The 20,119-nt window shown below is 44.0% G+C and overlaps 1 protein-coding gene across 19 annotated transcripts in view; it reads left to right on the forward strand.

The window, feature by feature from the left end:
* The window catches only part of PHF20 (PHD finger protein 20), a 78,400-nt gene that overhangs the window by 42,508 nt on the left and 15,773 nt on the right, over window positions 1–20,119 (forward strand). For 16 of the 19 annotated variants that reach the window (XM_080354593.1, XM_080354590.1, XM_080354579.1 and 13 more), the window contains 4 exons: window positions 3,299–3,472; window positions 14,083–14,181; window positions 15,999–16,160; window positions 18,428–18,624. In XM_080354593.1, coding sequence (XP_080210719.1) covers window positions 3,299–3,472; window positions 14,083–14,181; window positions 15,999–16,160; window positions 18,428–18,624 — 632 coding nt within the window. The remainder of the gene's footprint in view (window positions 1–3,298; window positions 3,473–14,082; window positions 14,182–15,998; window positions 16,161–18,427; window positions 18,625–20,119) is intronic. The other 3 variants (XM_080354581.1, XM_080354585.1, XM_080354587.1) reach the window with 2 other exon arrangements.

Consider the following 20,119-nt stretch of genomic DNA (forward strand, 5'->3'; position numbering starts at 1 on the left):
CTGGGCTCAGAGCAGACAGGCCTGAAGGAGGCTGAGGGCAGGTCATCAGCAAGCCTCTTCATATCGTTTCTTATGGATGCATCTCCTGTTCCTAATCATGGTATTTAGCATCATCTGAGCTAGAAATCAGTCTGCTGGTGTTTAATTCCAACATCACTGTGAACAATATCAGCCCAGCCCTGGGTATCAGGAGGGCTTTTGATCTATTTGTAGAGAATTGTTTAATTTTAATAATAATTAATGATATCCTGGATCATAGAGGTATTAAAGGGTACTAATACCTATCTTGATTTTTGTTTGAGTCGGGCATCCTCAGGAATGTTTGGAAGTTGTTTAGGTGCCACTCGTGTCCCATCTCAGGATGTTGTCATGGGCCCTGTGTTAGATGCGTGGGGGGCTCTGAGTGCAGTCCTGCTGCTCTCTGGGTTTTTGTGTTCCCTGGCAGTCCTTTGGGTGCTTACAGGGACCAGGGACTGGCCGGAGGAGTTGGTTATAGCACTGAGAGAAGCGGGAGGTGTTGGCCGTGTGAATATGGTGTATTGTGTGCTCTCCTGGCCTTTCCTGAAGCTGCGGCTGGGGAGCTGCAGGGCCTGGGGGAGGCAGAGGGGCAGGATGGCTCAGGGGTCGGGCGGCGAGAGCACACGGTGCAGGTGATGCTAACGAGGAAAGTCTGAGCTTGGGGAACGCGTGAGTTCTAAAGGCAGATACCCAAATACAAATCATTGGTTGTGGTTGTTATGGTAAGTAACAGCCTTTGTTGTGTGGAGGGTAATTTTATAAATTGACCTGTCTGAATTATACTTGAAAATGTTCTTTTGAGAGGAAATGGGACACTAAATGTGGAAGGCTGACAAATTTGGATCTTCATCGTACAAGTTTTAACATTTACTTTCCCAAAAGTTTAATCTCGTCTTCTCAAATTTAGTGTCAGTGCCTGAAATATATTTCAGAGTGCTCCAAGTTCCCATAGACCCTCTAAACTTTTCTAGCAATGGAACAAAAGGTGTTTCAAAACTTCACAGATTTGTTGATAGCTAATTTTTTGTTAATTACTGAAGAAAAATACAGCTGGTGTGTTTTACAGCTACGTTAAACACTCCCAGCGTGGTGTTACTGGTGGCTGAAAAATCTTACAGAAATGTGTTAGCTTTTCTGTGTCATAGAAGATATGACCTGTTCCTCACAAAAATCTTAAATTTCAGTCTTGCAAGGCTAAGTGGACACACACTAGGGGTTTGTTCCATCAAGAGTCTGTGTGCACAGAGCTCGGCCTACAGGTAGCCCAGTGCCTTGTGCTCTTCCAAAGACTGAGGGGGTCAGGGTGGCCACAGGGTTCTGCAGATGTGGATCCATGAAATCGAATTGGGTTGTTTGGAGAAGGGGAGTTGGGAGGCCTAAGTGATGAGGTCGTCTGGTTTGTACAGCTTCTTCTATTGTAATTTTGGGCTTCCCTGAGCTGGTGTTCAGTAAATATTTTTGGAATTTAATGCAGAATGGTGGACAATCAGGAAACTCAAAAGGGCTCGTTAACACGACTTCTTACCCTGTTGTGCTGTGAACAGTTTGCATTTCAGGAGGTTTGTTAGAACACTGGTGTTCCCAAACAGGTTATGAAGTACCTTAATCTTATTTTTCAGCTATTGTGTACCGTGGAAAAAAGTTTGTCTGAACTGACGATGTCTTGTTCAGCCACTAGTCATGGAAGTTCTCAGATGAGCGGATTCTCTTAGCAAGAAGTCCTACGAAAATAGACCTGTATTTAAAACGAACTCCTTGTACTTGTTCCTGCCAGAAGAGAGGTTCATCCTGTTGAAAATGGAAAGCCAGAAACATACTGCAGTATCTTATCAAGGAGTATCTTCTGGTTTTGATACTTGTGCATACTGTGGTATCTTAGCACGGAGTATCGTGGAAGAAGTCTGGGAGCTCTTGAGGTGAATAAGCACCCAGGGAAAGGCAGCAGTGAGTTTGCTGACTGGACAGAAGGTGCCTTCCTGACACAGTCTTGTGTGGAAATCTGGAGTTTGGTCTAGTTTCTGTCTTCTGTTGTGGCTGCTCTAAGGCCCTGTGGCAGGTGAGTAGAAGGTGACTGTTCGCTTACAGAAATAGTTACAAACAGCTCCTTCTTTTGTCCCTCGAGTTCTAATGCAACCTCCAGAGTGAGAGGACCAGGAAAAAAGTCATCTGATGGCCTTCAGATTTCTGGATCTTGGAGTTTCTTTTGACTGAAGAGACCTGCTGAATTCTGAAAGCTCTGTACTGGTGCGTCCTAACGTGCCTTATTATAGCTTCAACTTGAAGTGTAGGTCAGGGCAGACTATTTCATCCAATTTCTTCTCCTAGATAAGCTCTCTTGGACTCTTTTCCTTCAGTTTTCAGTCATTCTCAGGTACTGCTCGCATTTAGTTAGGGGTATCCAAGTGAAAACACAGCTGGTATGTAAGTCTGTCACGAAGGAAGTCGCCTTTTGTATCCGCTGCACTTTCGAGATGCTCATGATGATAGAGTTGGACATTCTTGATGAAAATCACCAAGCTGCCCCCTTGGCTCTGGGTCTCCTTGTCTGAGGCACTTGATGTCATATTCCAAACTGCCAGCATACTCGTGTCGCTCAGCCTGGCTGTCGAGCAGCACAGCCTTTATCAGCTTCACTTCTCCTTCACCACGTCCAGGACTCATTCAGTAGGTGCTAGCAGCAGGTAGGAAGATGAGAACTATTTGACTAAATGCAATGTTGGATGGAGCCATGTCTGTATCTCTTGATTTTTGTGAATTTTAGGTAGTGATCCTGAATTCCTAGATCTCGCTCTCAGTTGAAACACTGTTGATTCAGTGGTGTGTATTTAAAAATGCCCATCCTTAGACATGCAGAGCTTCTTTATGCTACTTCTACATGTTTCATTGCAAAGCACACGTAGAGAACAGGCTGTGGGTCCTCTTAAGTAAATCAACAGGACTCCTTTTCTCTTAAAGAAACTACTAATAAAAATTACCTGAGCCGTATCTTTGCCAAACTGAACTGTTTCTCTTTCTGTCTTTCCTCAAAGCCGTGATATTTCTGGAAGAACAGAGCTTTGTGGAATGCGTTTGCATCCACTGTTTCTTTTTGGGGAAAAACAAACCCACAAAAGCTTTAGAGTTTTAGCCTTGAAATGAGCTTCTCCGTGGTCAGGTTGCTGGGCTTGTGAGCGGTGTGATCGGAACCGCTCCCCCCGGGCTGCCGGAGCAGCTGCTGCTGAAGTGGGCTCACCTTTGGAAACTATTTAAAGCTTGGACTTCATCTTTATTCTCTTTTTAGATGCTCCTCTACACATAGCCCTCAGGAGTACCCCATCTAGAGACGAAAAACTAGAAAAGAGAAGAACTTCAACTCCTGTAAGTGCATTAAATAGTCACCGACATTCTGTTAGAGACCAGACCAAGAACCACATAGCGAGATCACTGCGGAAGCCTCAAGAAGACGTTGAAAATGGTACGCCTTTTTGGTTTTGCACAGAAAAGTTAAGCTTGGATAAATTCTAAGCATTATAAGGAACTGCTGATACTGACAAAGTCTTCTGTATACCCTCTTTTTGGAGAGTTTAATTTTTTCTGAATGTACAGTATAAAGTGTAAGTGGTATTTTTTTCCATCGTTTCTTTGCAGTAGCTTCAAACAAAGACTCAATATAGGGAATTTTATAAGTGTTCTTGCTAAACACGTTGGGGTTTGATCTTCCCAGTCAGGGTGTGATACTTTTAAGATGTAGAAAGTACTAAAGTATTTAAGGACATGAAGAAATTCTTGCTTATTTTTTGCTCATTTGATACACGTCTTAATTCTGCTCAACTCCTGGTTGCCCAAAGCATTAAATATTTTAAGCAATCCTATACTTGTTGAGATACTCAAACTTAATGAAGGAAAAAAAAAAGGCTGGGGGAATGACAACCTGGTTTGTGCCCTTGTAGTTGTTTTTTTAATGGAATTTGACTACCCATAGTCAACATTTCTGTGCTGCTGAACGTCTCTGAACAACTTGATTTCACAGCTTGGACTGTTAAGTGGCATAGTGTGAACTCTGGAATCTACTTCAGTATCGGTGGGTAACAGGCAGACGTGGGGCAGGGTGTGTGTATACATGTCCACATATATATTATTAATATATATTAATAATATTTTTATATATACCTAAATAATGTATAAATAATTTTCACCATACTTCCAGACTTACTACATCTACTACATCACTTACTGCTACTGCTACATTTACTACGTATTACACTTACTACATCCAGATTTACTACATCACCACTTTCCTTCAGGTACACAGTGTGAATTAGAGTCACAATAATGAGGAAAACTCAAATGACTCAAATCTGTGCTTGGACTATTTTGTCTGTACCGATTGATCTCGATTCTGGAGATGCTCTGGAAGGTCCCCGTGCTGGTCACCGTGTTGTTCTGTAGCTCACACTCGTCAGTACTTGGCGTGTGTCTCTATTCTCGAGCATCCTTTGCTGCCTCCCCTGTGGGAGGGGTCTGGGTGAGCTCCTGGTCTGGTCACTCTCTGCCATTCAAGGAAATTGAGAGGGCTTAGGTCTTTTTACGGTTTTGCAAAAAAAAAGTGCTTGTGTGATGAATTTTTAGGATTACATAAGGCAGTTTATTGTTCTCTTTGATCACGGGAATCTCTGAGGATGTTCCTAACCTGGGTGGGCTTTTTTTCAGTCAGAATTCATTAGACTTCATAGTGCTTACAAAAAACAACTTGGGACAAAAATATTCTTCAGTACAGGGTTTTTGAAGGCCTGTTTTATAATACTCATCCTTTGCAGATTCTTTTTAAGGAAAAAAGACCCTGCATTAACTGTGCTGTGCAGTTGAGTTGGCTGTACACAGGGATTTGCAAATACTTGGATTTTTTGAGATTTTTAAAGGATATGCTGGCAAGCTCAAGGGGAAGAAGCCTGGAAGAAAGTGGCAGTGTTGATAGTGACTGAAGTAGTGTGCTCTGCACTCCTGCTTATCTTAAATCAAATCAAATGAGCTGACTATGCAAATTTTAGTTCCCAAATGAAAAGATGCCAGTTTTTCCTACCTCTGTTGACCTCAGTTACTCTCTCTTTGCCCTTATGGAGGAATAAAACAGCAGAGCTTACTTGTGTGCCTGTGCATGAGCAGGGATGGGGAAATGGTGCCCCAGGATCCTGAGCACGGCAGGACCTGGAGCTGAGGACAAAGGAGCGTAAGAAGGAAGTGGGAAGCTCTTGTGCTGAGGCTGAAATCTGAACCTCTCTTTCCTTTCTGATTTTGGTGTTGTGGTGGGGTTTTCTGGGTTGTTACCCTCCTCAGTAAACGGCAACAAGGGGGGATGAAGTTTGTTTTCTCTGCTGCCGGGCACGTTTGTTCCGCAGGACACGGCCTGGGCGCACAGGCTGCCCGTGGGTAACGCGGCTCCCGCTGCCGTCACTAACACCGTGCCAAAAGGAGACACAGCGCACAAGTAGCAGGAGATGTTGAAGGACTCAGAGGATGGGGAGATGCAGAGCTCGAGTCTCCCATGAGGAGGAGCTGATGAGCTGGTCCAGCGTGACTGTGATTTCCAGTTCCTCAGTGAGCTGTGTGTACCTGTTGAGGGTTAGATTGCGGGGTGACAATCAAACCCTGGCAGATGTATTGTTAACCCCCTTTCCCCCACCCACTTCCCCCTTTTGCCCCTCCCTCTCCCCCCTTCCCACTCAGCACAGGCGATCGGGAGGGAAAGAAGGACAGAGAGAAGAGAGTTGGAAAAAATTAAAGATGTTTTACTAATGCTATTACTAAGAATAGAGGAAATAATACAAAATATACAAAACCAATCTTGAAAGCCTCAGGAACTGCAGAGCCGGCACCCGAAGTCCTGGACTGGACTGTGCAGCCAGCCGGAGCTGGATTCAGTCTGTCACTGGCCTCAGTTCACGGGGACGACTCGCAAGGTCCTCTCCTAATGTCGGCCATAGGGAAAAGGGCCGAGATCCTCGTGATCTCCCATTTTATATGAAGTATTCACGTGAATGGGATGTTATACACAGTTGGTCAGTTTCTTGGTCACTTGTTTCTTGTCGCCCCTCTCGGGAGATCTCCATCCATGCTTATCAATAAGTTTGCATTCCATTGCTGTGTTTACCAAAACATGTATCTGATTCTCCAGGAAAATGCAGTTAATATGAAGGCTTTAGCTGACAGAGAAACTTGAAACTTTCTCACTGAAAGAGAAACTTGTTTTTAACAAAACCAGGACATTCCACCCCTTATAATATGCCATTCACTGAATACTTAAACCTTATCAATACAGTCTATCAACACAATCTAATTAATCACTACTACTGTATATATTACTGTGTATATATATATATATATATATACATATGTACATATATACACAGGAGTAATTAATCTTAATCAGTGGACCATCCTTTGAAAAGTTCATTAAGTTCATTTTGTCACAACAGTCTCCCAGGGCAGGAAAAATGGTACAAGTGCATCTCATGACCACTGTTTGTGGGTTAAAGACACCAACTTTGAAGAAGTTGTCAAGTGCCACTCAGAGAAGCTAGCTTCGGTTTCATCATCACTGTCTTGATCTGAAAGACACATTAAATACTGTTAGTATGGCACTTCACATCCTGCAGTTCACTATTCCATATTTTCACCTAAACTCAAATCCCTTTGAGGTACACACCGAACTTCTCCATCCTTAAGCATCACCCACCAGGTGCTGCCAGGTCCCTGGGCAAAAACAATCCCACGAATGGGCTTGCCTTTGCCTGAGGCAGGAGTAACCCAGACTGCCTTTCCTAACATATTTTTCATGTGTACTGCAGGGACTTTATCTCCTTCTACAGTCCGTAGAATTTCTGACTGGGCAGGCCCGGCTCAATTGGTTGATCCCCTGGTGTTGACCAACCAAGTGGCTTTTGCTAAATGTGAATCCCAATTTTTAAAGGTTCCACCACCAAGTGCCTCTAGTGTAGTTTTTAGCAAACCATTGTACCTTTCAATTTTCCCAGAGGCTGGTGCATGATATGGAATATGATATACCCACTCAATACCATGTTCTTTGGCCCAATTGTCTATAAGACTGTTTTTGAAATGAGTACCATTGTCTGATTCAATTCTTTCTGGCATACCGTGTTGCCAAAGGACTTGCTTTTCAAGGCCCAAGATAGTATTTCGGGCTGTAGCATGAGGTACGGCATATGTTTCCAACCATCCGGTGGTTGCTTCCACCATTGTAAGTACATAACGCTTACCTTGACGTGTTTGTGGAAGTGTAATATAATCAATCTGCCAAGCTTCTCCATACTTATACTTCAACCATTGCCCCCCATATCATACAGGCTTTAACCATTTCGCTTGTTTGATTTCACCACAAGTTTCACATTCATGAATAACCTGTGAAATAGTGTCCATAGTTAAATCCACCCCTCGATCGTGAGCCCATTTATATGTTGCATCTCTACCTTGATGCCCTGAAGCATCATGGGCCCACCGAGCTAGGAAAAGTTCACCTTTATGTTGCCAGTCCAAGTCCACCTCAGCTACTTTAATCTTAGCAGCCTGATCCGCTTGTTGGTTGTTTAGATGTTCCTCGGTGGCTCGACTTTTAGGCACATGAGCATCTACATGACGAACTTTCACAGGCAGGCTCTCTAGCCGAGCAGCAATGTCTTGCCACAGTGTGGCAGCCCAAATGGGTTTACCTCTGCGCTGCCAGTTGCTTTTCTTCCATTGCTGTAGCCACCCCCACAAGGCATTTGCTACCATCCATGAGTCAGTATAGAGATAAAGTATTGGCCACTTCTCTCGTTCAGCAATGTCCAAAGCCAGCTGGATGGCTTTCACTTCTGCAAATTGACTAGATTCACCTTGTCCTTCAGAGGCTTCTGTAACTTGTCGTGTGGGACTCCACACAGCAGCTTTCCACCTTCGATGTTTTCCTACAAGACGACAGGATCCATCTGTGAACAGTGCATACTGCTTATCAGTCTCTGAAAGCGTATTATACGGTGGTGCTTCTTCAGCACGTTTTACTTCCTCCTCATCTGGAGACATCCCAAAGTCTTTACTTTCTGGCCAGTCTGTAATCACTTCTAAGATTCCTGGGTGATTGGGACTTCCAATTCGAGCTCGTTGCGTGATCAATGCAATCCATTTACTCCACATAACTTCGGTTGCATGATGTGGAGAGGGAACCGTCCCTTTGAACATCCAGCTCAGAACCGGCAGTCGAGGTGCCAGGAGGAGCTGTGCTTCAGTACCGATCACTTCTGAAGCAGCTCGAACTCCTTCATATGCTGCTAGTATCTCTTTTTCAGTTGGAGTCTAGTTGGCCTCAGATCCTTTGTATTCTTGACTCCAAAAACCTAAGGGTCGGCCTCAGGTTTCTCCTGGTGCTTTCTGCCAGAGGCTCCAGGTAAGTCCATTATCGCCGGCTGCAGTGTAGAGCACATTTTTAACATCTAGTGCAGTCCGAACTGGTCCAAGGGCCACCGCATGAGTTATCTCACGCTTAGTTTGTTCAAAGGCTTGTCGTTGTTCAGGGTCCCACTCAAATTGGTTCTTTTTATGAGTCACTCGATAGAGAGGGCTCACAATCTGGCTGTAGTCAGGAATATGCATTCTCCAAAACCTACAATGCCCAAGAAAGTCTGTGTCTCCTTTTTATTAGTAGGTGGAGACATTGCTGCAGTTTTGTTGATCACATCCATTGGGATCTGACGACAGCCATCTTGCCATTTTATTCCTAAAAACTGGATCTCTCGTGCAGGTCCCTTGACCTTGCTTCATTTTACGGCAAAACCAGCATCCAAAAGAATCTGAATTATTCTCTCACCTTTCTCGAAGACTTCTTTCGCTGTGTCGCCCCATACGATGATGTCATCAATATATTGCAAGTGTTCTGGAGCTTTACCTTGCTCCAGCGTGGTCTGGATCAGTCCATGGCAGATGGTAGGACTGTGTTTCCACTCCTGGGGCAAGCGATTCCACATGTCCTGGATGCCTCTCCAGGTGAAAGCAAACTGCGGCCTGCACTCTGCTGCTACAGGAATAGAGAAAAATGCATTAGCAATGTCAATTGTAGCATACCACTGAGCTGCCTTTGACTCCAGTTCAAATTGCAGTTCTAGCATGTCAGGCACAGCAGCACTCAGTGGTGGTGTAACTTCATTCAGGCCACCATAGTCTACAGTTAGTCTCCATTCGTCACTAGACTTACGCACTGGCCAGATTGGGCTGTTAAAAGGTGAGCGGGTCTTACTGATCACACCCTGGCTTTCCAACTGAGGGATCAACTTCTGGATAGGAATCAAAGAGTCTCGATTGGTGCGATATTGCCGGCGATGCACTGTCGTGGTAGCAGTTGGCACCTGCTGATCGTCAACCACCAGCAGTCCTACAACAGAAGGGTCATCTGAAAGACCAGGCAAATCAGACAGCTGTTCAATTTTCTCAGTGTCCACAGCTGCTATACCAAATGCCCACCTATACCCTTTTGGGTCCTTAAAATACCCTCTCTTGAGGTAGTCTATGCCAAGGATGCACGGAGCATCTGGACCAGTCACAATGGGATGCTTTTGCCAGTTTTTTCCAGTTAGGCTCATTTCAGCCTCTACAACAGTCAGTTCCTGGGATCCCCCAGTCACTCCAACAATATTGATGGATTGCGTTCCTTTATAATTAGAAGGAATTATCGTGCACTGTGCACCAGTGTCCACTAAAGCTTTGTACTCCTGGGGGTGTGTTGTACCAGGCCATCGTATTTCTACAGTCCAGTAAACTCTGTTATCCCTTTCCTCCACCTGGTTGGAGGCAGGGCACCTCTAATTTCTGTTTTGCACAGTCTCTGGGTGTGAATTAGAGGTTCCTTCAAGAGCATCAGAATCTCTTCTGCTCCTTTTGTAAAGTGGAGCAGCCACCTTCCTAGGAGTTTTTCCTTTGATCTCACGTACTTGTTCTTGAAGTTCTGAGGTAGGTCTTCCATGCCACTTATTCATGTTTTCTCCCTGCTCATGTAGGAAGAACCACAGTGAACCTCTTTCTGTGGGCTGCCTCTGTCCTCTCTCTCGAGATTGGAAACGCCTTTTCCTAACAGCTGAAACATAGGTTTGTGCAGGTCGTGAATGGTACGAGTCTTCTCTGAGTTCTTTGATTTCTTGCAATAGCTTTTCAAACCGGTCATCAGATTTTTCACACAGTTTCTCCACAGCAGAGACACAAGCCCGTAGAGAACCAGCAAGGCTGTCCTCAAAGTCACGGAGCTGCTCAATCACTTCAGTAATCTCTTGTACACCTCCAGATGACCAGACCATTCCTGCCAATGACTTAGCATATGCAGATGGTGCACTTCGTACAAATCTGCGCCACAGAGGTTGTGTACAATTGATTCTATCTGGGTCTGTCCCCTCTTGGCTGTTTGGTCCAAAATAGATGATCTCTCGCACAGCTAATTCTCTCAGGAACTGAATACCTCTCTCCATAGTATTCCATTTCCCTAACTTGGATTTCCCTAACTTGGATATACAGTCTTCCTTGTAGGGAAATCTTACTTTCATAGCTGCCAAGAGTCGGGTCCAGAGAGTAGTGGCGTTAGACTCTCTTGAAATTGCCCTATCAATGGTGGGATCTCTTGACAGAGATCCCAGCTGCCTGGCTTCACCACCTTCCAGTTCAATTGTATCTGCCCCATTGTCCCAGCATCGGAGCAGCCAGGTTAAAATATTCTCGCCTTCACGACGACTAAAGTCTTTTCGCAGATCTCTCAGCTCACCTGGAGAAAAGGACCGAGTGGTGGTCACTTCATCTCCTCCCTGTCCTGATGGTGCCCCTTGAGTTGATGTTGGCCCTGTGCCATCATCTGCTGCGCGGGTAGTCTTTCTAGTGACTTTCTTACAACCAGCAACTGATGCTGATATGGGTTTACCATCATTTGATTCATTTCCAGAGTCTGAATGACTGTCACAGTGATTACTGTGGTTACAGCAGCAACAGTGCCCAGTGTGTGAAGAAGGGGGGCTGCCTTTGAGGCTGGAGAAGTAATGTTATCAGCAGCGGCCTTGGCAGAGGAACTCTGCGGAGGAGCTGTAGCTTCAGCCTGCGAAGCCGCCGTTGGGGGGGCAGTGGCTGCAGCGGCAGCTTTCGCTGTTTTGCTCTTTCTCGAGCGGCCAGGAGTGCTTTTTGCTAAAGCTTCCGAAGATGCACCGCAAATCTCAGGACTAAAAAGAGACGCAAACCTCCTATTGAACGCCATTTCTCTTAAGAGAAGCACGAACTGACACACATTCAGCAAACCAGATAACACCATCACCGTTCTATCAAAGCTCCAAGGATATTCAAAGCTCTCTAAAACATTTGCGAACTGTCCTAGCGAAAAAACAAAAATATTGTTAGTCAGCCTTTCTAAAGATTCACTCGACCAATTAGCAAACACAGAGCCGTACTGCTCTTTAATCTCTCCTGGAGGCTTTTCAAGGTAAAGCAGAAGCGAGTAGAAATTCATTAGCGGCTGCAGTATAATGAAATAAAACAGTGACAAACCACATAGTATCATCATGACCATTGTCCAGTTCCTTGTTGTTATATAATGAATACTTCGATTTAAAAAGAAGGCCCAACACAGATATGGAATCAGTGAGCACAGTGTAGAAAATAACTGATACAACTTACGCCATAACATCTTTAAATCAATGTAATTCACTTTGCCTTAATACCACTAAATAATGTCCAAAGCAAACAGACGCGCGAGTATCACAACTCTATGAGTTGGCACCGTGCCAAGAAAATTGAAAGGTACGTCAGAGCAGTAGAAAAGCCAAAAATCTTCAAATTTACCCCTTTCTCTCGCCCCACGTTGGGCGCCAATTATCTGTCGAGGGTTTAGATTGCGGGGTGGCAATAAAACCCTGGCAGATGTATTGTTAACCCCCTTTCCCCCCCCCACTTCCCCCTTTTGCCCCTCCCTCTCCCCCCTTCCCACTCAGCACAGGCGATCGGGAGGGAAAGAAGGACAGAGAGAAGAGAGTTGGAAAAAATTAAAGATGTTTTACTAATGCTACTAATGAGAATAGAGAAAATAATACAAAATATACAAAACCAATCTTGAAAGTCTCAGCAACTGCAGAGCTGACACCCAAAGTCCTGGACTGGACTGTGCAGCCATCCGGAGCTGGATTCAGTCTGTCACTGGCCTCAGTTTGCAGGGACGACTAGCAAGGTCCTCTCCTAATGTCGGCCATAGGGAAAAGGGCTGAGATCCTTGTGATCTCCCATTTTATATGAAGTATTCACGTGAATGGAACGTTATACACAGTTGGTCAGTTTCTTGGTCACTTGTTTCTCGTTGCCCCTCTCGGGAGATGTCCATCCATGCTTATCAATAAGTTTGCATTCCATTGCTAGGTTTTATCAAAACATGTGTCTGGTTCTCCAGGAAAATGCAGTTAATATGAAGGCTTTAGCTGACAGGCAAAATTCACTGAAAGAGAAACTTGTTTTTAACAAAACCAGGACAGTACCGTGAACCTGTAGTTGTGCACTGGGGAGTTTACTGTTGGCACGTAGTAAAGAGGTTGACATGACACACTGGTATTGCTGGTTCGCTTCATGACCAGACAGGATTCTTGAATGTTTTGTGCAGGAGATTTCTTACAGTACGAGGTGCGTTTCAGTGCTTATTTTGGTATCAGTAATCACAAATTGAACTGGCTTTCTAAATGGGGTGGTCAGTGGTTTAATCAGCCAAGTGCTCTGAGAGCCGAGCCCTTTTCACATGCAAGGCATCCTTCTGGAAGAGATTTTATGGTTGCACCTTTATTCCCAGCTGAGTCAGAATAATTAACTTAGGAACTGTATGCACATCTAGAAATTGTGCTGCAGAGACCTAAATCTGAAATGCACGAGCTGTGAAGCAGTGTTGTGGTACAGAATACCACAGTAGGTTCTTTTCTCTCTTTTCCTCCCCTCCCCTCTATTTTTTTACTCCATACCTGGGGCCAGTCATACAGGGCCAACAGGGCACGAGGCTGAGGCTGTGACTGAGCTCAAAAGTGTCGCAAGGTACCTGGAAACACAAAGTGATCTACAAACAGTTGTGAAGAGTCACGAAGCTCTGGCTGTGCTAAACTCACAAGATGATTTATCATGTAATGCCCGGACACACATTCAAACAGAGGAACACTGTAAAATTAGCAAGAAACACCTTCTGCTCCTTTCCTAATGGCTAATATTATATATATAATAGACTTTTGATACACTATATCATGTCTAATAATGATAATATTTCTACAGTCTGCTTCTTTGAATTATTTTAAAAGGCGTTTGCAATCAGTGATTATGTCTTAGGTTGTGTGCATTAGCTTGTGGTGGGGTTACACGTCATGGTTGTGTGCATTAGCTTGTGGTGGGGTTACACGTCATGGTTGTGTGCATTAGCTTGTGGTGGGGTTACACGTCATGGTTGTGTGCATTAGCTTGTGGTGGGGTTACACGTCATGGCAAGCGCTCTGGAAACATGCTGTGAGGATGGACCTGATTGAAAGATATCACTCAAATTGTGATCGTTTAGGTGTTGTTTTTGTTTCATTCCTATGAAAATAGGATGGAGAATAGATGGTGAGAGAACAGCAGTTAAGGCCAACTGAGCCAGTCGTTACTCCAGTTTCAATGACAACAAAATGACTGAGGAACTCTACTAGAGGGGCTGTGGTTTTGTTCTTGTCAGACTTCTGTCACAATGCTGCTGAAGTGTTCAACCATAATAATTTAGAAAATGGATATAACAAATCCCTCAGTATTTTCTTTATTAATAATCTCTGAGGCGCGTGAGTAGTAAATGGACACTGGTGCTTTCTCCGACATGCTGTTGTAACTTCGTTGTGGGACAATCGAATTAGAATGTAAACATATTGTTCCAGTTATGAAAGCTGGGAATTATCGCAAATAAGTTTTCTTGTTCTTTGCAGTGAACTGACCCTGTTTGTCCAGAGAAACCTTGGAAGTCTTTAAAAATCAGTAGAATAGGTGTGTATATATCCTAAATTAAATTGGAATGTTGTCTAATTTCAGCTGTCAAAGAACATGAGAAGAATAAAGAAAGAAAATCCAAAGACTGCGGAAGGTCCAAGTCCAAGAAGAAGAAAAAAAAGAAAAAGAGAACTAAGCCTGGTAAAGCTCTTTGTTCTTCTGTAGAGGAGAATGTCTTCATTGGTTTGTATTGCCTGTTACCCAGATCCGCACTCTTAGAGCAGACACTGCAGATAAGACTCCTTTCCATTAATCTGTTATTCTGATTTTATTAATTATTAATGCTGGATGATGTATTACAATAGTGTTCGTAGTGACACAGACTAAATCTGACTCTGAAACGGGTACGTCAGGCTTTGTCTGGCTTTTCATTAGCAAGTGCACTTGTATGCAAGTTTGATCCAGTTAAAGAGGGTGCAGATCCCCTTGATTTGTTGCCGCATACCCCATGTACCAGATTGTCTGAGTTATGAGTGAGTTTTGGGGCTCCTGTGTGACCGACGAGTTTGGAAATGTTGCTGGGTCCTCTCTGTCTGCCGTCAACCTTGCCATTTTTACATCTTTGCTTAGTGTGGCACTTCAGACACTGACAATGAGCCCTGTTAAACCTGTCACATCCTCATTTTTTTTTCTGAAAGGATAAATCTCTCCTCTCCTGGTGAGATGAAGTAAAAGCCTGATTTAAAGTCTACAGTCATGCTGTGCATCATACTTACATTGTATATCCTAATGTTCCACCTGCGTTAATGGGCTTGTAGCAGGAATGTATCTTGCCCATTGATTCCATGTAAAAAGGCTTGAGAACGCTTTGCTGGGGTCAGTTCGCACTTTGAACATGTGTAGGCTCAGGTGTAACTGGTGATGGGATTCTCCACTTCTGAAAATCACAGTTTATTCTGAAAGATTTCTCCAGTGCAATGTTTGCAGATCAGGCCTGGCAGCTCCCTCTGCCGTTGGGTGTCTGGGGTCAGGGATGCAGCTCATTCAACCTGGCTGCAGAACTCGCTAATTAGAGCTCCTTAGGGAGGAGCTTCTAAGATGGGAGAAAATAGCTTATCTGTTGGTGTGCTGCCTTGAAGAAATAGGGCAAGCTGTCATGAGAGAGGAGAAGGGCAGGAAGGCTGGCAGACTGACTCAGAGCTGTACTGAAACAAATAATTTTAGTGAGTTTCTGATTGAATGGTGCCCTCATTTTATAATGATAATATGCCAAGTATGATTTGTAAACTCATGCAATAGTTGCACAAGTAGTACCCACACACTGCTTGTCCATCTGCCTTTGGGCTTTAAAACGTTGTTTGCCTTTTTTGATGCCGCCCTTATGGTTCTTCAGGAGCTCTGCAGGTTTTCTCCAGGTATCTGCGGCTCCTTGCTGTACCCAGCCTGGGTTACCCACGGAGCAGGACAGACAGATGGGAGCTTCGCGGAGCAACTGGTCAAGGTGTTTTCTCCACACGTTCCTAGTTGGGGGTTTTATTTTCCACCCATGCCTCCTGTTCTGTGTATACAGCAGGGAAATACCAGGAGCGATGTTTTCTGTCTTTGTGAGGTCAGGGGATGTGCGTGGCCCATGTGAATAACAGCGGGATGTGAGGGAGAGGTCCCAGCTGACAGTGCTGTGTGGAGGTGCCTGGAACGCAAAAGCGTTCATAAACATGCGCACCCTGAGAGAATAGTTAGCTGTAAGTAGCCAGTGAGTTCAGCCTTTCTCATGTCGGCAGGAAGGATGACTGAGCTGCGTAAGGTGTTTCTGGTTCACACAATAACTTTCTTGCCTCTAGAAAGCTTGTGGATCTTTGAGCAGCACAGTGAAGTTCCAGAGTCCTGGCATATTGACGTGGAAACTGTCTCAGTGAATTACACACACTATGCTATGGGCACAGGCGGTGCTGGTTTTTCTTCTGTCAACTATTCTTGACCACAGATTTCTAATAATACCGCTGCTTGCTATTTTACAGAATACTCGGGCAGTGAAGAAAACACAGATGTTTCACAGGAGCTCTCTCCTGAAAAAACGATCGTCACAAAATGTGTTTCTTCAAATAAATCATCTGCCCACCCAGGCGCGCTGCTGCACTGCTCTGACTCTGCACAGCACAGGGGAAAATCAAAACCGAATGGTAAGACGACTCCCTCTGCGGTTTGGTGCTGTCTTTCATTGCCAGTAAACGCATGAGCTGGACTAATGTAGGCAGGAGCTGGGACTCATGATGTAAATTTGGCTATTCGTACACAGGACAATCCCAGTTCATTTGCCAGAGCTTGATGTTGCTGCTTTTTGCTTTGACTTTACCTTCACAGAAGCTTTAAGGCTGTTGTCCTTATTTCAGAACTCATTTTGCACCTTTTTGCAGCACCTTATTAACTCTATAATAATGTTTAAACCTCATTAATTCAATTGTTCATATTTCGTAAGCTTTCCTTAAAGTAATAACCTAATCAGAGTTAAAAATAGATGCTATGCAAGTTTTATACAGTATGTGTGCTCTGTTGGAGCGACTTCTGGTTGTGGTTGCGTGTAGTTCTATAGACAAGAGTATGTACATGGCTGTAATGACTTTCTGAGCTTCATAGTGACGAGAAACTCTGGAGTACTTAGTGTTCTCGTAGTACTTCATAAACCTTTGTAATTTTTAATATCTTGGTCCGTCTTGCTATTTACTCTCAAAAGCCCTAAAATAAAAAAGGAAGATAAACATTTTGTTCTTTCTAGTATTCTTAAAGCTCAGACATTTGAAGACAATGGAAAATGTACGACAGCTTGATTATGTGCAGGAACCTTAAATTCCTTATTGTACATGAACATTGAAAGAGGTGCAAAGTATTGGAAATGGGTTTATTTCATCCTTTCCCCAGTTGCTTTGCTGCTCTTCGCATCTGCAGAGCTTGTCCTAACACTTAAAAGCAGTGCTGTATATAAATAAGGTGTGGTGTAAGGAGTAGAACTGTGTGGAATGAATGTGCAGTGCGCTTAACCTGGTGCTTCCAGAGTACGTGAGGAAAGTGGTGTATCTCAGGGCTGCAAGAAAACTTTTAAACGTGAAAATGAACAATGCATTGGGTTCTCAGCCCCTTGAATTTGATAACAGCTGTTTCTCCAAAAGATGGAGTTTATACCACAGGCTGGTTCTATCTGTACAGTCTTGTTTCAAGGACTAAGTCATCGAGATAGTTCTACCCAGTATAGGTGAGAGGCCACAATCTAGTTGAGTAACAAATTTTTACCCTCCAGTCTCCTGGAGTGTATTTCCCAAATAATTAAAATGAATTTAAATCCTTATCTTCTCCCTCTGCCCCTCCATTCTGTCCCAAGAAAGGTGTAGGCACTGCATGAATATTATTGAGGTGAGCATCTCAGTTTAGCGCGTTGTTCCATACAGATTCTCCTGGTGGTTTTATTCAATCCACAGAGATGTGTTAATGTGTCAAGTAGCACGGGAGCGTTCTTAAAGAACAGCTTGGGCAGTGTCCTCTACAGGAGTCTCCGTGAAAATAGTCATTTTGTTTCGATAGTCATTTCAATTCAGTGTTGGGCTCTGGGTGCTTTTGTAACAGACATTACTTGGTGAGGTGGAATGGTTCATAAGACAGGACTCTCTCAGCTCTTTCTTGCAGCTCTGCACTTGAAGTGCTAAGTTGCTGTTCTATACAAGTTGCAAAAGCTATTGTGAATACTATTTGAATTTATAAATCTGGTTTTGTGCGAGGGCAAAAAATCATGGACTCTACACAACTCAATATGAATTCAAGCGAAGCCATTTATTACAGAAACAAGCCTCCTTAGATATGCAGTTATTTCCTGATCACGCGTCCACGCTCCAAGCATGCATTGGCTGATTGCATATTGTCCATGTTCACGAGCTGTCCACACGCCCGAGTCCCACTGCTAATAGGTCTGTTGATTGACGTCATGCTGAGGCCCCGTTATTGTAGAACTGCCTCTCTCCCACAGCAGGTCCTGTTTTCAGCTTTCTGAGGTGGCCTTGAAATTCCTTTAGGCCTGGCTAGTTCAGTAACAAATCTCCATTTAATAGAAACCCAGCCACACATTAACTTCAAGAAAATCCCTCAAATCTCCCGCCATTTTGCTTATCATACTCGTCTAAAGAGACTGTGCCTTTGGTTTGAGGTGCTGTATGTTGAGAGTACACTTGTAATGGCAGAAGCTGTTAAGGTGGAGTATTTTGAAAGAGCTATTAATGAGAGTATCAAACTTCACTATGTAGTAACCTTCAATGAACTGACTCGTTATTGAAGGTTACTAGATAATGTAAGTAGTGTCGTGATGTTCCTTAAATTACGCAGTGAAGTGATGCTTTTAGAAATGTGTGTCTGCGTACTTGGGATGAAGTCTGGAGAGTTATTTGACCTCTCTGTAATCACTCAGGATTTTGTCTGCCTGCTCTTTGTGCAGAGGACGACACCCTGAGTGAGTCATCTCTGGACAGCTTGCTCTGGAGTGACGACGACGCCAGTCAGGACGTTGATGTCACCACCAACCCCGACGAAGAAGCTGAAGAAAGTGATTTTGAGATTGTCCGGTGTATTTGTGAAGTAAAAGAAGAAAATGACTTCATGATTCAGGTATGAAGTGGAGGACGAATGCACATTTCAGGGAATGCAGTGGGAGGTGTCAGTGGAAAAGCTGTTGTAGAAATATGCACAGGTGTACTCTGTGTATGAAATAAGTTACTGTTGTCCTCTGAAGTCATAAAAGGTTTTAAGAGAACCTGTCAGGGTGAGTAGCTGGTATGACAGGTAGAAAACTTTACTTTCTGAGACAGTTTGTGAAAAATCTTCAGTTTGTCTTTTTTAATTGACAGAAAGTAGGACAATTCTATATGGTTGGCTTGTCACTCGTGGATTTGCATTTTTCTAAAGATTAGAACACTTCTAGGTTTAGAAAATACATATTTAAAATCAGAGGCTTTTTCCTCTGGCTTTTTTGCTTCCCACTAATCCTGAGCGTGTTCCGAGTGCTGCCGTGGGACGGTGGTGCCCTTCCGCGGCTCTGCCCTCGCAGGGAGCGTGACTTACACGTCTTCTGCAATGCAGAGACAGGATGAACAACACAAATCATGACTTGAGTGTTTTGCTTTGAAGCAGGGCTGCGTTCGTCCACGCTGCAGCTGCTTCTGTGGTTTCTAAATTCAGAGTTCCTCGTCTCTGCAAAGCCATCTGTCCATTCTCCAAATACATACGCTTTTTAAACCAACTTTACAGAAGACCGTTTCCAGCCAGATCAGTGTCTGTTATCTCTTCTGCTTAGAACTGTTGGTAAAAGCCTCTTTGGAACTGCCCTGCCTGTTTACTTTTGCTTTTTGAGATGTTTGGAAATGATCGGGAAACCATTCCCCACGGGCTGCTCTGACCCGTCCCACGCAGCTCCTCTTCATTTCAAATATGAACTTCAAAACTTCTTCAGCATTTTTAGCTCTAGTTCATTTTGCCCCCACTGCTTACATGGGATGCACGGTCCCCTTTGGAGATTCTTAGGTCAGTCTTAGAAGGATCGTATGTAGGGGCTTAAGTTTGTGCTGCTCTTGAACCTGGATCATGAGCTTTTTATCGTTGCCCTTCTGAAAATTTGAGTGGTGGGGTTTTGTGTGTTTTGGGACTTTTGTGTGTGTTTTTTGGTTGTGAGGTGTTTGGTTTTTGGTGTGTTTTTATTTGTTGTGTGGAGTGTTTCTTTAGGGGGCTCCCACCCTACCTCAATGACTCTGCTTGTTGTGGGACCTCTGTTCACAGTGAGAGCAGCGCGGCCAGGCCGCTGTGCTCCGTGCAAATTCAGAGGTAATTGTGGTGTTCTTTTGCGAAGGTTGTTTTATTGGTGGAAGGATATGGTGTGACATTGACTGCAGAACTGTTTTTCTGGCACATGAATCTCAGCCCCATCTGCAGCTTTTCAATTCACTTTCCCCAGCATTCTGTTGCTATTTTTTGTGAGGTTCGAATCCCTCTTTGTAGGGCCCTTTTCTGGGATAGCTGCTGGCATGTTCTGTGAACCGTGCTGCTTTTTTGCTGTTTGGGACCTTTTTGGTGGACTTTATTGCTCGGATGGAGGCAGAAACCCATTAAG

The sequence above is a fragment of the Nesoenas mayeri genome, assembly GCF_963082525.1.
Source record: "Nesoenas mayeri genome assembly, chromosome: 16".
NCBI lineage: Eukaryota > Metazoa > Chordata > Aves > Columbiformes > Columbidae > Nesoenas > Nesoenas mayeri.